Here is a 16474-nt window from a genome sequence, read left to right as displayed (position 1 = left end):
TCTTTACCGAATTTTATTCCCTAACTAATTCAGTAAAGTATTGGGGAAGATAGAATTGATTTAGTAGGTAAAATCGATTTATGCCTAATGATGACGAAACGTTTTGTAAAACTTCGTATATCAAGATGATTGGAAATATGAAAAAACTACAACCAAATGATATAATATGAACTCTACAATTTTATCAAAGCAATCAAGGTGAGTTAAAGGCCAAGATATTTACTATTTGTGTTAAAATTCCGATAAGGTAAGTTACCACTACCCATATTATTATAAATGCAAAAGTATGTTTATGTATGTCATTGGTACGGGCCACTTTTTACCCCGGAATATGAAAGAGCTAAATGAAGGCATCAGCTAGTCTACGCTAATACAATAAAGAAGAGGAAATAATTGTATTTTTGTAATGAATGAACTCAAAAACTACTGAACTGATTTAAAAATTATTTCACTGTTAGAATCTCGGAGTTTAGAATGCTACATTATCCCTGAGTAACATAGGCTATGTTTTATCACTAGAAAAAACTAAATTGCACCCGTGCGAAGCCGGAGCGGGTCGCTAGTATCTAAATAAATGAAAGTAAATCTCTCTCAATATAATAATTTAGCGTATGTTATTTGTCAATTTTTATACTTTCATGCAATGTACTTAGTAATTGAATACAATGAAAACTACATATCTAATTATAAAGGCACGGTAGGTGTCGATGAAGCAGTTATCGATAGCACCTGTCAATCGATACGTGGGTGCGGTGACCAGGTGCTGTTCGCTACTTTGATTTGTTTCAACCCCTATATACCATACCTATATCAATATAAGGGTGATTGATTTAATCGCAATTAGGTAAGTAAATTAAATTACAGTTTATTTTAAAAACACATTTATACTTTACTACAGCTGTTGCTCGTTAAAACTTAGCTTTCTTCTATATTAAATTAAACTAATGTGTGTGGTAAATTAAACTAGTTAACGATTCAAAAGCACTTGTAATAAGTCTAATTGGAAAAAAAATATTTTATTCTATTCATGCAATCGTTTACCTACCTACTGTATTACGAATAAAAAGGTAATAAACAGACAGACTTTTTCAGCATATTTACCTACTACATCTACTCAACTATATTTTTTTTGTGAGCGCTACGCTGCAATCAGACCAGCTGGCAAATGATGATGCAGCCTAAGTAAGAGACCGCTTGCCTAGATGATGCCTATTCACTCTAGACTTAGATATGGGCACCCATATTGAATTGGAGGGGAAAACTGATGCTGGAAGTGCATTCCATATCCTAGAAGGCAAATCGCTTCGTACGTGTCCGAGGAATTTAAACTACGTACACGTATACACCTAGGCAATGCCTTGCGATACGATAGTAGAAACAGAAAGGTGAAGGAGGAACCAGGTAGGTGAAAAATTCTTGGCACACTCTCCGAAATATATCCTGTAGAATAACCAACTTTGCGCTGATGTTCCAAACTTTGAGGCTTAGAACTGACCAACATTTCGTTACCGATGAGTCTACCAGCGCGACGGTCTACCGAATCCAATGCATCAAGCTTGGCAGAACTTTTGATCGAATATTTACTTTATTTTGTAGTGCAAATAGGTGGGTACGGGGCGTGAGCAATATCAGCAATATGTCAGCGTGGTATATGACATTAGCGCAGCATTACAGGCATTAGCTGACCGCGGTAACTTATAGGCTAATAAATCTTGATGCTGCACGCCGCACGGCGCCGCTAATTCTCCCTAATGCTGCACAGAGACGCGGCAATGTCGATGATTTTACACTAAGTATATTATATTTTTGTAAAAATTTCCATAAGTACTATCTTTTGCTCGTTTAATATATTTAGACAAGCTGATGACCACGACTTCTTTCGTGTGGATTTAGGTTTATAAAAACTCACGGGAACTCATTGATTTCTCGGGATAAAAAGTAGCCTATGTTATTTCCCAGATCTTTAACCTTATCCATGAAAAAAACCGGCCAAGTGCGAGTCAGGCTCGCGCAATGAGGGTTCCCTACTACAGTCGTATTTTTTCGACATTTTGCACGATAATTCAAAAACTATGATGCATGAAAATAAATGAAAATCTGGTTTAGAATGTACAGGTGAAGACCTTTCATATGATACCCCACTTGATATAGTCACTCACTTCGAAAGTTGAAAATACTAATTATTAGTTCATGACCACAATATAATTATTTTTTGTGTAATCTAACCCTAAATTTACGGTTTTCGGATTTTTCCCCCAATGTCAGATATAAGATCTACCTACCTGCCAAATTTCATGATTCTATGTCAACGGGAAGTACCCTGTAGGTTTCTTGACAGACAGACAGACAGACAACAAAGTGATCTTATAAGGGTTCCGTTTTTCTTTTGAGGTACGAAACCCTAAAAATACGTAAATCCATTGCTCCGTTGCGACGTGATTGAAGGATAAACCAACAAAGTAAACTTTTGACCAGTGACATAATTTTCAAAAACTTCGAAAAATAAGAGCAGTTTTTTTTCCAGGGTTTATTTATGCGAGTTTCTTTATCCCACCATAACTTATATATATTTGAACAGATCTGACGGATATGATTGGTCCATCATCCCGAGCGACACCAACTAATCATGACCGTGACGTGATCACCACATTATTATTATTTTTAAATTTGAATGTGCCAGTGCAATATGTCTTTATCGTTTGATTTTAACAAATTCAACTTTTTTGTCTGACTGATTGTCTTTTCAGTTTGCTGACAGTTCAAACTGCTAGACGGATCGGGTTGAAATTTGGTATGCAGTTAGCTATTATGACGTAGATATCCGTAAGAAAGGATTTTAGAAAATTCAATCCCTAAGCGGTAAAATAGGAGTTTGAAATTTGTGTAGTCCATTTGGATGAAGTCGCGGGCATAAGCTAATTTTTTAGTTAGACCTGGGCGCGTTTGGAACCCTCGTACCATTTAGTTTTAAGTTCGCGTACTAATTATATCACCACTAAGTATATCTTACGAATCCAACAACCAACAATCAAAAAGTGTGGTAATGTATTACCTATTTTGAATAAATTAGTAGAGTTTTGATTTTTTTTTTTAAATTGTCTCAAAGTGTAACCATCAGACAAACGTAACATTTTAATGAGCCTACTACTGAAGTTACGTCTTCTGTCAAAGAAAATCCTTCAACCATATTTATTTGTAATCGACATCGATAGTGTTGAAGCGACATCACTAGCCGTATATCTTTTTAATAATGAAAGGATTTGGTAAACAAAGTGCGAGCCGGGGTCGGGGTCCGGGGACGCGAGGGAGCGGGCGCCATTTTTTATTTATTTTTATTTGAAACAGCACTTGTGAATTTAAAACGAATGAATAATGAGTGGCGACGGCTTTACCGATGGCTTTTATACGTGGAAATATTTAGTTTGTTTTTAAAATAATCCCCGTGTATTTTTTATTTATTTATTTATACTTTATTGCACACACCACAAGTAAACATAATAAAAAAACCGTGAGGGTTCCGTACTACAGTCGTATTTTTTCGACATTTTGCACGATAATTCAAAAACTATGATGCACAAAAATAAATAAACATCTGTTTTAGAATGCACAGGTGAAGCCCTCTCATATGATACCCCACTTGATATAGTTATCTTACTTCGAAAATTGAAAATACTTATTATTAGTTCATGACCATAATTTAATTTTTTTGTGTGATCTAACCGTAAATTCACGGTTTTAAGATTTTTCCCCAAATTTCTGCTATAAGACCTACCTTCCTGCCAAATTTCATGATTCTAGGTCAACGGGAAGTACCCTGTAGGTTTCTTGACAGACCGACAGACAGACAGACAACAAAGTGATCCTATAAGGGTTCCGTTTTTCCTTTTGAGGTACGGAACCCTAAAACCATAGGTACAAGGATCTTAATCTAATAGCTAGTGTACTGACGAATAAGTAGAAATTATATGAGTAGAATGAGTAGAAGAGCCGTGATAGCCTAGTGGTTACGACGTCCGCCTCCTATTCGGGTGGTCGGGGGTTCGATCCCGGGCACGCACCTCTAACTTTTCAGAGTTATTTATGTTTTAAGAAATTCAATAGGTATACGAACAACGTGGGGCAATCTGCATGTCTGAGAGTTCTGCATAATGTTTGCAAGGGTGTGTGAAGTCTACTAATCCACAGTTGACCAGCATAGTGGATTCTGCCCTAAGCTCTAGTTCTCATTCTGAGAGGACACTCGTGCTCAGTAGTGCCGATGACTTATTTAGGTGACGAAACGTCTGGAAGTTCTACCTCTTCTAAGGTGGTTAAATAGGGAATGAAATTCTACCTTTTCTAAGGTGGTTAAATAGGGAATGAAATTCTACCTTTTCTAAGGTGGTTAAATAGGGAATGAAATTCTACCTTTTCTAAGGTGGTTAAATAGGGAATGAAATTCTACCTTTTATAAGGTGGTTAAATAGGGAATGAAATTCTACCTCTTCTAAGGTGGTTAAATAGGGAATGAAATTCTACCTTTTCTAAGGTGGTTAAATAGGGAATGAAATTCTACCTTTTCTAAGGTGGTTAAATAGGGAATGAAATTCTACCTCTTCTAAGGTGGTTAAATAGGGAATGAAATTCTACCTCTTCTAAGGTGGTTAAATAGGGAATGAAATTCTACCTTTTCTAAGGTGGTTAAATAGGGAATAAAATTCTACCTTTTCTAAGGTGGTTAAATAGGGAATGAAATTCTACCTTTTCTAAGGTGGTTAAATAGGGAATGAAATTCTACCTTTTCTAAGGTGGTTAAATAGGGAATGAAATTCAGGTAGAATTTAGGTGGTTAAATATGGGATGAAAGTCTGTATGAAATTTCGTCATTTTTTAAGTTAAGTAAGTATATCCAACAAAATGAATAAGTATCTACTTATTTGGACGTTTCATCAACGAAAAAATAACATTTTTAGAATTTTTGAAAATTCCACCCCCTACCGATTTTCAAAAATTCTGCTCAAGCGAAATTGGGGTGGATCTGAACGTAATAAATAGGGTATGAGGCGGGGGATGTACCTCACGCCCGCGCTATCCTGCACCGGGTCAGCGCGGGGGCAGTGCAGGTGTGCAGGGTGTCCCCACTTGCCATCTCGATCTGTCGCGATAATCTAAATGTATAAAAGGAAAAGGTGACTGAATGACTAATCTACCAACGCACAGCTCAAACCACTTGACGGATCGGGCTGAAATTTGGCATGCAGATAGCTATTATGACGTAGGTATTCGCTAAGAAAGAATTTTTGAAAATTCAACCCCTAAGGGGGTGAAATACGGGCTTGGAGTTTGTGTAGTCCACGCGGATGAAGTCGCAAGCGTAAGCTTGTCTAGGTATAAAATATAAGCGATGATGAACATCATCGATATGTTCCCAATGAGTCTCACGTCATGACTCACGCGCTACAATGCCACACACAGACATACAATAAAGGCGCGTTCACACACTCATTCGCGCCGGGATTAATTGAGGCAGAACAGTAGCCGATTGTCCAAAACCCGGGCTCGATCGAGCCACACAAGAGTACCGGTGTAGTGTTGTGTACGTGTGTTAGTGTTCTGCTTAGCGGGACGGACGTCCCGATTTTTTCTTGTTCTGAATTTTGGGCACAAGAACCTCTATATGTAGTACCTAGGACGTACTATATAGGATTACGTACTAGATCCACAAGAGGGATGAATGAATGAATGAATGACTGAATATCATCGATATAAATGACATATGCCCAAGCGAACAAAACTTTTCGCGGTTTAGAAACCAAATAAATCAGCGCCACCTCTTAGATACTAATGAACGGCCCTTTTGTTTCTTCAATGGCCCTGTCCATACGAAGTAATATATAAGTCAATGCTGAATATACTTTTATTTTACACCACAAAATTAGTAAAGAAAAAACGAATACAAAGCAAAAACAAAAATATAGGGTACAAGTTCATGATGAGAACGAGCGCCAAGCTCGTTCCTGATCCTAATAAATTCGAAGACCATTTCAAATAAAATTTGGTAGATTATTATTTACCTATCTGACTAAAAAAAAATACCAAATCATCCCACGTCCCGATACTCCGTCCCGCTCTGCTCGCGTCCGCTCCGCTCGCGTCCGCTCCGCTCGCGTCCGCTCCGCCATCACTAATGTCGGAACACATCGCGCTACTTCGCGCCCAACTGCGAGATTCTTGGAGTTTTTATTGTTTATGTTTATACTTTATAGTATAGGATGCGTACAGCAGCCTTTCTGGCCACTTTTTAGGGTTCCGTACCCGTACTACTAAGACTCTGCTGTCCGTCCGTCTGTCTGTCAGCGGGCTGTATTTCGTGAACTGTAATAAGGTAGAGGCTTCAAATTTTCACAAAATATCAAAATGGCCGCCATGAAAATTTAAAAATAATTAAAAGGTGTTGTTTCTTGTACGATGGTACGGAACCCCTCGTGTGCGAGTCCGACTCGCACGTGATCGATTTTTGAGCTCAGAGGTGTAATATAGACTTGTATTTGCTGAGACTCTAGCTTTTTATCTCGTTTTGGAGTTGTAGTTTGTAGGTACAAGGTCTGATGGAATCTCCGCTGAGATCATAAATAGGTACGTACCTGCTATTAGTACGGGACAGGTCGCGATGGCAATCGGGGTGTGAGGCGGGGGGACGCCCCGCACATTACTCGCGCTATCCCGAGATCCGGCCACCAGGCGACGCGCAGGAGCGCCGCTGGGTTAGTGGGCATAACGGTCGCCCCACGGTCGGGGGAGTCCTACATACCTACTTTCCCTCCAGTTGGCTGGCTTTCAGGAGGGGGGGGGGGGGGGGGGGGGGGAATGCGTAAACGCATTTCCCAGCGTTAAAAAAGGGGATTTATGAACTGGATTTATTTTTTTTATTAGTTTCTTTACTCGGATAACTTGTACGCGTTGTAAAGTCGTATTCGTGTACAAGTACAACTGAATAGAAGCACATACGTTGTTATATTAGTAGGTATAGGTAGGTATTTCCATGATTTAGTAAGGCCGTGTTCGTATTTGCGAAGTGTTGGTTCGCTTCCACACTATTTGCCCGGCGCGGCAGTATTAACTAAATACGCCGCCGCGCGCCCGCGCCGGCTCGACCCGCAGAGCAAACAGCCTGACATGGGAACAGTATAAATACGGCTAACGCACAGACTTCCCGGAACCCACGACCCGTGGCCACGAAGCCGAACACCACATCACGCTACTTTCAACACGTTTGGTCACAACTTTTTTTTGTTTGTTGTTCCGGATTGGGGGGGGGGGGGGGGGGGGGGGGGGTGGCGAGCGCGAAGCTCCGCCTGGGGGTGAGCCCTAGGGCTCGAAGAAAGAATTCGAGAGGTCGGGGGGCAACGTCCTCCTCAGGGCGCCTCCTGTGAGGCTCGGACCACGGCTTAGGATGACGTTGGGATGGGTGGAGTTGTCGGTTTTGTTGGTTAGTCCGTACGCCCCCGAGGCCGTGGCGTTAGTCCACGTTCGGGTGACGTTAGAAATCGGGGGCCTCGCCCTCGCCGGCGAAGACGCTGTGGTGAGGTTGTATTGTGTAGCCCTACGAGATAGGGAACATTGTCGGTCATGATTTATCTAACATCAACTTTGAACAAACTGAAACACGTTCTGCACACATCTGTGACACATTGTAACACCTCAACCACTGTTCTACACAACTCGTATCAGATACCTACTACATCGTCATGTTTTCCTTCACCGAGCACGTGATATTTAAGTGGTTTGAATTGGTGTCCAAGCAGTGAAGACTTTTGGACGTGAGTCTTCCCGCCCTGCCCAGCCGGGTAAGATTCAGCGGTTAACTTCTTTCGGAATACCTACTAATAAACTAAATATAAATAAACTACCTCAGTACCCGTAGTACAAGATTTTACGTCTCACCAAACCAAACCAAATTCGAGAGTCGAAATACTTCCGCGTTACAGTAAACTGGATCTTAAAGCTCAAGTTTGTCTACACTTCTACAGCCAGCGCTCCAAGCGGAAACATTGCGAAATTAAAATTAGTGGCATTGAATATTTGACTTCAATTCAAGGCTGTTTAGGTCCATTTTACTGTAACGCGGAAGTATTTCGACTCTCGAATTTGGTTTCGTTTGGTGAGACGTAAAATCTTGTACTACGGGTACAGGACTCCAGGAAGCAGGGCCTCACACTAAAGCTTGTCAATAACTGCATGATTGTAAAGATAATAAAGTTTTTTTTAAAGAATATTAGCCATGTTACATGACTAATATTCCCCTTTCCTCTCCAACTAAGCGGCAAGCTTGTGCTAGGAGTAGGCACGACAATAGTGCAACGGGCGGGGTTTGAACCGTCGACCTTTTTCGGTTTTCAGTCCACCTGTTGAGCTATTGAGGCTCTAACTAAGATTATTTTATTTATTTAACAAACACGATGGACGGGGGGGGGGGGTGTCACAAGACGCTAGAAGGACAACCTCGCACTGGAAAGCGCAGGGTTGGAAAATTCTTTACAAGTTAGTCAGACGACATCAAACGAGTCGCAGGGAGCCGCTAGATTCAGGCGGCGCAAAACCACAGGCCAGTCCCTAAAACGGACCTATGTCCAGCTGTGGACAGCTATCGGTTGATAATGATGATGAAAATATGAGCATTGCTAAATACCATAGTAATAATAAACAAACATTAATCAGATACTTATTGTTGTATAATTCTATCGGCAGTGATTATGGTAAACAATATTGATCAATAGTTATCGCCAGCAACGCCGGGTAGCACAATAGAATCAATATAACCGTCGTAATCGTAAACACGGAGTTAACGCGACTTAGCGATGCGCCGGCTACTTTCACGGATTACAAATCATCTTATAACGTGACACACTGCCGTCAACACCAGCCAATATTGCGGCATCGTGCCAACATTTACGATATTGTTATCTACTGCAAAACGGTATTTTGTATTAGACAATTACTTACCGTCCTCGGCTATCTTAAGACCAATGGAGCCTCAGAGGTTACACACCAACATTACACACTTGTACCATAATGTAGTATTATTACCTAATTCAATATGGCGGCTGTATGGTGCTTCAAAGGTGGAAAAAATATTTCTTCGCTTATCAAACACTAGACATTTTTCAGTAAAAAGGGAATTATGCTAAAGGAGTATTTTGAAGCTATGGTTTTTGTTTCATATCAATCAATTTCAATTAAATCTAAACACAAACTATAAAACGAACAGATTTTAGATATTTATCAAAAAACTATATTCCCAACAAATAGATTCGGCAAAGATAGAAAAACAGGCGAAAAACTTATTGATCCGTCTTCCCAGAGCTCTTCAAAGTTGCCCGACCATTCCGCCAGTGTGTCGGCGTGTTAACGAAATACAAATATTGGTGCGCGTACGACACAAATTAAGACTAATTCCTAACGCAAAGCATAGTTTATCTGGAGACTAAGTGCTTCTACAAAGCTGCCATTAGCAGAACACTGCGCTTTTTATACCGTTCCTCGATTGACAGTTACAGAGGATTGCATTGCTCATTACCGGTTTAAGTACATTATTTATATTCTTCAATTTGCAACACTCAGTTTTTCTTTTTTTTAATAGAATTTAAGTTAGAGCATTGTTGGTTCTTCTTCTAACAAACACTTTCTTAAACAAAATCCTTTATTTGATAGTTAGGTTTAAAAAGTTATGAAGCAAAGGGGGTTTGTTCCAGCTCGATGGAAAATGGCTGGTTAAAACTAAGCTTTTCTAAGCTGTTGAAACATTCAGGCGAGTCTTTACAATAAATAATTTGATCTTATGTAAAAAAATCACAAAATTTTATTTTGACATAATCATTTATTTCGAACATTAACTTAGGCAACCCATTTCAAAAATCTACGTGTCTGAATTGTTTTTTAGTAGAGCATCTGTTGTAGTATTAATTTGAATTACTATAGATATGTGATTTCTTTAAAACTTCCCTAAAAAGCGTGGGTTTCTTAAAGAATCCTACTCGGCCCAAGTTGCGGGCGACTAGTTGTTGACTCAAGCGCGAAGGTTGCTGCAGGTAGGCCTTCTACCTCAGCTCGTGAAATGTATCGATGTAGTGCAACTTTTGTACGGAGCGTGCGAAGTGGGGGTCGCGCAAGGTGACGCTGTGGGGCCGCCATTTTATTTTTTATGCATTTCTCGTAAACTTAATGTTCAACGGATGTCAGATGTAACGGTTTGTATTTGGATCAACTGGCATGGGTCAACGTTTGTCGAATGTCAGTTTTGTGAGGTTTTGTATTCTTTAGCCTCAATAATTCAACGGTCAAAAGAGCGCCCTGAAGTCCGAAAAGTCGCCGTTCAATCTCCACCCATTGCACTATTGTCGTACCTACTCCTAGCATCTATCAATCTGATATCTCTTTCTAAAGGTCGATGTACATTACTTTCTGCCGCGTGCTGTAATGTGGCACACCCTCCAGCTCGATGGACCGACGATATGCAGACGGAAGGGCTGGATGAGGAAGGCTGAGGGCCGGGTGTGGTGGCGCACACCAGTGGAAATCCACACTGATGATGACGATGATGATGATGATGATGACGATGATAAACCTGCGCAAATACACACGATTTTGAGCACTGACCTGCACTCTGCTCTCCGTGAGTCCGATGCGCATGGCGATCTCCTCCCTCATGAAGATGTCGGGGTAGTGCGTCTTGGTGAAGCAGCGCTCCAGCTCGTTCAGTTGCGCCGGCGTGAACCTGCGCAAGCGCACACTGTTTTGAACTCTAACTTAACTGCTACTTCTACGTTTTGTTGGAATAAAGATCTAGGAACTCTTTTGAATCAAATTTTTCATATGTATTTCTAAATAATAATCTTTGAGTTACCCTCCAGCCTTCAAACTTTGAGAGCAATTTCAAGTTATCTATTCGGTTGGAAAGCTTCAATAGCCTAGTGGTTAGGACGTCCACCTTCTAATCGGGGTCGGAGTAATTATAATCTAATCTAGTCAGGGGTTCGATCCCGGACATGCACCTCTAACTTTTCGGAGTTATGTGCGATTAAGTAATTAAATATCACTTTTTTAACGGTGAAGGAAACCTGAGAGTTCTCCATAATGTTCTCAAAGGTGTTTGAAGTCTACCAATCCGCACATGGCCAGCGTGGTAGACTATGGCCAAAACTCTTCTCACTCTGAGAGGAGACCCGTGCTCTGCAGTGAGTCGACGATGGGTTGATCATGATTGGTTGATACATCGGTACCAATTTCAAGAGTAGGTACTTACCATAAATTCAGCTATAAATAAGTTTCATATAATATTTATATACCTATAATATAATTATGTATGTGTGCTTAGTCTTTGTTTTAGTAATAACTAAGTTACAGTCTGTGACTTGTGTTAGTATAGTCAGTAATAAGTATAGCTGTTGTTAGTTAGTGATTTTTTATTTTATTAATTTTTTATGTTTCCGTGTGTTTTATTAGTTATCATTAGTTTAGTTATCATTAGTTTATGATTCCGGGGCGTCACCCGGTTCAGGGTACCAGCTGAAAATCAGCGCTGTATGTTCTTGTGCAACAAGGCATACAGCATAATGCTGAGCTGGGACCCATTTTTCGGGTTGTGCCACACAATATGACAGTTTGTTCCGGCGCTTCTTTTGCTTGTTCTCAGGTGGAAGAAGCGCCGGAATAACCAGCTCTTAGCTTAAGTTGTGATGTGTGGCATCATTTGTATTAATAAACGTCTTTTCTTTCTTTCTTCTTTCTTTCATATTCCATTATGAATGCTGCGAGGTGAAACTACTGCTTAAGATTTATTTCCTGTTTCTTGCAGATTGAAGATCCTATTTGGTCTTCAATTCTAACTAGATCTCTCTAGTCTTAGATTTGAACGAAGTATGAAAGTCTTCTACAGAAAGGGGGAGAGGATCATGCTGCACGAAATGTATTTTGTCATTTATTAGGAAAACGCTCTGCCAGATGCTCTATACAGGTGGTCGAAGTGCACCATGGCACTCAGATGCTGAGGATGAAATTACGTACGGTGGCGTGTGGTTTGTTGGTAGAGAATGGAAGGTGGTATAAGGTCAAATAACTCCTCAGAATACTCACCATTTTAAGGGCGGTAGAACACGCAAAGAGAACTTAGTCCCTGCGGTGCTCATAGTTTTTCCAATTAGCAAGTCAGAAAAATTTGAATCCCATCAAATGGGGTTAGGAGAGTAGGTATATACCTCGTCCGATGCCTCTTCTGCTTGGTGGGCTTGTCGCTGTCGGAGGCGGAGGAGGACATGCTGACCGGCACCGACATGTGCCCGCCGTGCTGCTGGTGCATGCCGCCTGCAACACAACCGCTGCTTGAGAAACACTCATCAAATTATCCCGAGACTAAACAATTAAGTTAAATACGTATATATCACTTGCTTTAACCGTGAAAGTGAGGAAATCGGCATGCCTGAGAGTCCTTCATAATGTTCCGAAAGGGGTGTGAAGTCTGCAAATCCGTACTGGGCTAGAGTGGCTGACGACGGCCTAAGCCGTTTTCATTCTGAGAGGAGACCCGTACTCAGCTTTCACTTTTTTTAATTCATTATTTGACCACAATCACACCTGATGGAAAGTGATGATATGGCCTAAGATGGGACGCGTTTACCTAGAAGATGCCTATTCACTCTTGTTTTAAAGATACCCGAGTTGTAATTGTTAGGAAACACAGATCGTGCAAAAGTATTCCAAACCTTAGCCATGCGTTCCTATGAGGAATGATGACGCAAAGTGTTTCATGCGTGTAGATGGAATTTTGACGACATAAGGAACGTAACTCGCCCGACTTCTTGCGGTTCGGTGGTAAAATGGTGAAGGGGGACAAGATCGAAAAGTTCCTCAGCACACTCTCCGAAATATATTATCCTATAAAACACTGATAAGTCTTCGCCTATGAGTCTCCTAGCTCGACGATCAACAGCATCCAGAGCCGCTAGTTGGTACTTAGCGGAGCCATCGTAGAGGTGACTGCAGGACTCCGTGCACGACCTGACTTGTGCTTGGTACAAAGTTATCAGTTGGTTTGGTAATGAATCAGATTATTTGCCTGTGATGGCCTGACAATTCTAATAGGCAATATCCTTAGGCAAAACTAGCTAAGTATATGCCCGTCAGTTCTATCTTTCAAAATTCCCGTAGAAACCCTTTTTAACCGACTTCCAAAAAGGAGATGGTTCTCAATTCGGCCGGTTTTTTTAGTATGTATGTACCTACTACATCGAATTATTCAAAGTTTCTGGTATAAACTGAAATTCACATTTTTTGATTGCTTATTGCTAATAGTATCTTGTTTATACATTCTTAAATTATTTTATCGCCTGGTGTGAAACACCGCATTGTGTAAGTGTAGTGGTGCAAGGAGGCATTTGTTACCTTGCAGATGGTCGGCTCGGATGCTGTGCGCGAGAAGACGCGCTCCTCCCGGCGCATGGTGCCGCTCCACATTCGGCTTGAGCTCGAGCTCGAGCTTGCTGTCGCCGCACTCTTTGTGACCTGCCCACAACCACCGACACTAAGGTTGAGCGTGTATACGGAGACGCAGGCCGCGCAGCACAGCACAGCACAGCACAGCAGCGGGGTGATTCACTAACTCAATGTCTAACATTTAATGATAACCAACAAGCTCATCATTGAAGGTTTTCTACGAAAAATTATTTCGATGTCTCTCAGTGAAGCAGCAATGTAGAACCAACCAATGTCATATTTTTATAATTTTTATGATAGTGTTTTACCTACACTTCAAGGAGCTGCATTGTAATATGGGCCTTTGAAAGTAGTTTCGATAATTGCAAAGTGTCGCTACTAGATGGCATTAACAGTCATTTCAGTACTGAGTCAACTGATTGAACATACATATCACAAATTTCGTCACTGGCAGTAAGCGAAACCGTGGTCAAGGCGTCGGGCGCGAACCCAGAAGACGCAGGTTCGAATCCTGCCGGTTACGCGCTTTTTGATATGTATTTAAAATTATTTAGCAACCAATATCAAATGATCGCGATGGCTATCATTCACTGATTAGACACTGAGTTAGCGAACCAGCTCACACCCAACCACATCACAGCAGGACAGGGCAGCTGTGTGACACAGCAAATGTCTTTAACTGTGTACATTGAGTCTAAGCTTATGCAGAGACGCAGGTGACGCAGCACAGCACAGCAAAGAGGGCAGGGCAGTTAAGACAGACAATGCTGCGACGCAGCTAAATGACACAGACTCGCCCAGAATTACTTAGTAAAATCATGTGTCGAGTGCACGCGTCGCGCAGAAATCTGTGTCGGCACTACAACACGACGCAGAGTAGGACAAACCTGTCTGCGTCACACGTGTCTGCAGTAGCGTATGCTGCTCTCAGTACATTCATGCGTTACAAAATCCGCTCTGCCCTGCACTGCTCTGAACTACGTCGTCTGCGTCGAAGCATATCATCATCATCATCGACCGATAGACGTCCACAGATGGACATAGGAGAACGCAGGGTCTGTTACAGCGAACATGATCGCTCGCAGGTTTGCTCGTTGTTCTGTTTCTGTAAAAGTAACGCTCTTAAGAGCTTACTGTACTTCATTTTACACGAGCAGCCTGTGGGTGGACTACACGCAGAAACACTATAATGCCCTGCGTGTTCAGTATAATAATGCATTCAGGATGCTAATGGGTCTGCCTCGTTACTGCAGCGCGTCGGGTATGTTCGCGGATGCGCATGTGGATTGTTTCTTCACTAGCATGCGTAAACGGTGCACCTCCCTGGTGCGCAGGGTACGAGCTAGCCCCAGTGGCATCCTGAGGGCATTTGCTGACAGGTTTGATTGTCAGTACCTGAACCATTGTCATATGGTGCACATGCTGACTAATCAGGCCTGTCTTAGATATAATATTAGGATTAGGTATATAATTATAATTATAAGATTACTAACATTAGTTTTTAAGGCGTGTGTTATTACTAACAAAAATATGATCTTATGATCGAAATAAAGGTTTCTTTTTTGTTTTTTTTTTTTATATGTCTCTTGTAGGGACAATTCCACACGCCACGGACTTGCGCCTCTACTAGCTAAACCGTCGGCTAGCAATTTTTATGGGGCAAATGGTAAATGTGATAGCCTAGTGGTTAGGACGTCTGCCTTCTAATCGGAGGTCAGAGGTTCGATCCCGGGGCACCTCTAACTTTTCGGAGTAATTAAATATCACTTGCTTTAACGGTGAAGGAAAACATCGTGAAGAAACCTGCATGCCTGAGAGTTCTCAAAGGTGTGTAAAGTCTGCCAATCCGAACATGGCCAGCGTGGTAGACTATGGCCAAAACCCTTCTCACTCTGAGAGGAAACCCGTGCTCTGCAGTGAGCCGGCGATGGGTTGATCATGATCATGATGATGACGTTCAAATGATAAAGCAAATGCATCTTAGAGCTCAGAATTACCGTTGTAATATAACAACACCCTCGCTGCCGGCAGGCCCGCTCGTAAACACGGAGTTTACGGGATCGAATCCCATAACAATAAGTTTTCACTACCTATTGCTTCTAATTTTATCCCTCACTTAGATATATAGGAATACTAGTATTTTGCTCGCTGCTCGAGCTGCTAAAGCAGCTCTCGAGGTCTATAATGGCCATTTTGAATAATAAAAAATTTTGTATGAAAAAAAAAATCCGCCATTTTGAATTTTTTTTCAATCCATCGAGTAGACCTTCGGATCCTGATCATGTCTTGCCAAGAAACCACTCTTCCATCTTTCATACCCTCCGAGATGGACGCGGATGAAATTTGTATGGCGGCCATCTTTTTTTCGGAATTTTAAAAAAAATTTCAAATTTTTGGCAATTGGATGAGGTTTCGAATGACATTTGCTCGAGCACCTCCCACCTATCTTCAATACCCTAAGCGTGCCCTTCACCCGTCTCCGAAATCCTCAATCATCAGCTCCCTCCATATGTTGCCCTAAAGGAATCTTTGTCTTCTATATGAAACCGTGATTGAAAAAAAAAAGTTTCATACAAAATTTTACAGGAGGGAATTTTTTGAAAATCTCGGCCGCCATCTTGTTTTTCAAATTTTTTTCACTTTTTCTAAAAACCGTTTACTAATATCTTCAATTGTTGCAAGTTGTAACAAAATCGGTTGGAAAACAAAAAAGTTACAAAAGTCAGGTCGGCCGCCATCTTGTTTTTCTGAAATGTCATAATTTTTCCCTAGTCGAATCCCACTTCTGAACATATCTCCCATACATTATTATATCATTTTCTATCTCTTTCTAGGAGAACAATTATGTCAATCAGTGAGTGAGTGGTAATTGAGCTATATATAGTATAACTAGTATTTTGCTCGCTGCTCGAGCTGCTAAAGCAGCTCTCGAGGTCTATAATCGCCATTTTGAATAATAAAAAATTTTGTATGAAAAAATAAATTCCGCCATTTTGAATTTTTTTTC

The 16474-nt window shown here is 41.1% G+C and overlaps 1 protein-coding gene across 1 annotated transcript in view; it reads right to left on the bottom strand.

Moving 5' to 3' along the window:
* The window catches only part of LOC117984100 (homeobox protein orthopedia-like), a 46858-nt gene that overhangs the window by 20139 nt on the left and 10245 nt on the right, over nt 1-16474 (bottom strand). Inside the window, exons 2-4 of the mRNA XM_069499523.1 lie at nt 13417-13536; nt 12234-12339; nt 10636-10753 (exon numbers count right to left, since the gene is read on the bottom strand). Of these exons, the coding sequence (XP_069355624.1) occupies nt 10636-10753; nt 12234-12339; nt 13417-13536 (344 nt within the window). The remainder of the gene's footprint in view (nt 1-10635; nt 10754-12233; nt 12340-13416; nt 13537-16474) is intronic.

Source organism: Maniola hyperantus, chromosome 7 (assembly GCF_902806685.2).
Source record: "Maniola hyperantus chromosome 7, iAphHyp1.2, whole genome shotgun sequence".
In the NCBI taxonomy this organism is placed as follows: domain Eukaryota; kingdom Metazoa; phylum Arthropoda; class Insecta; order Lepidoptera; family Nymphalidae; genus Maniola; species Maniola hyperantus.
Note: the sequence above shows the minus strand (reverse complement) of the source record. Positions and strands in the feature narration are given on the sequence as shown.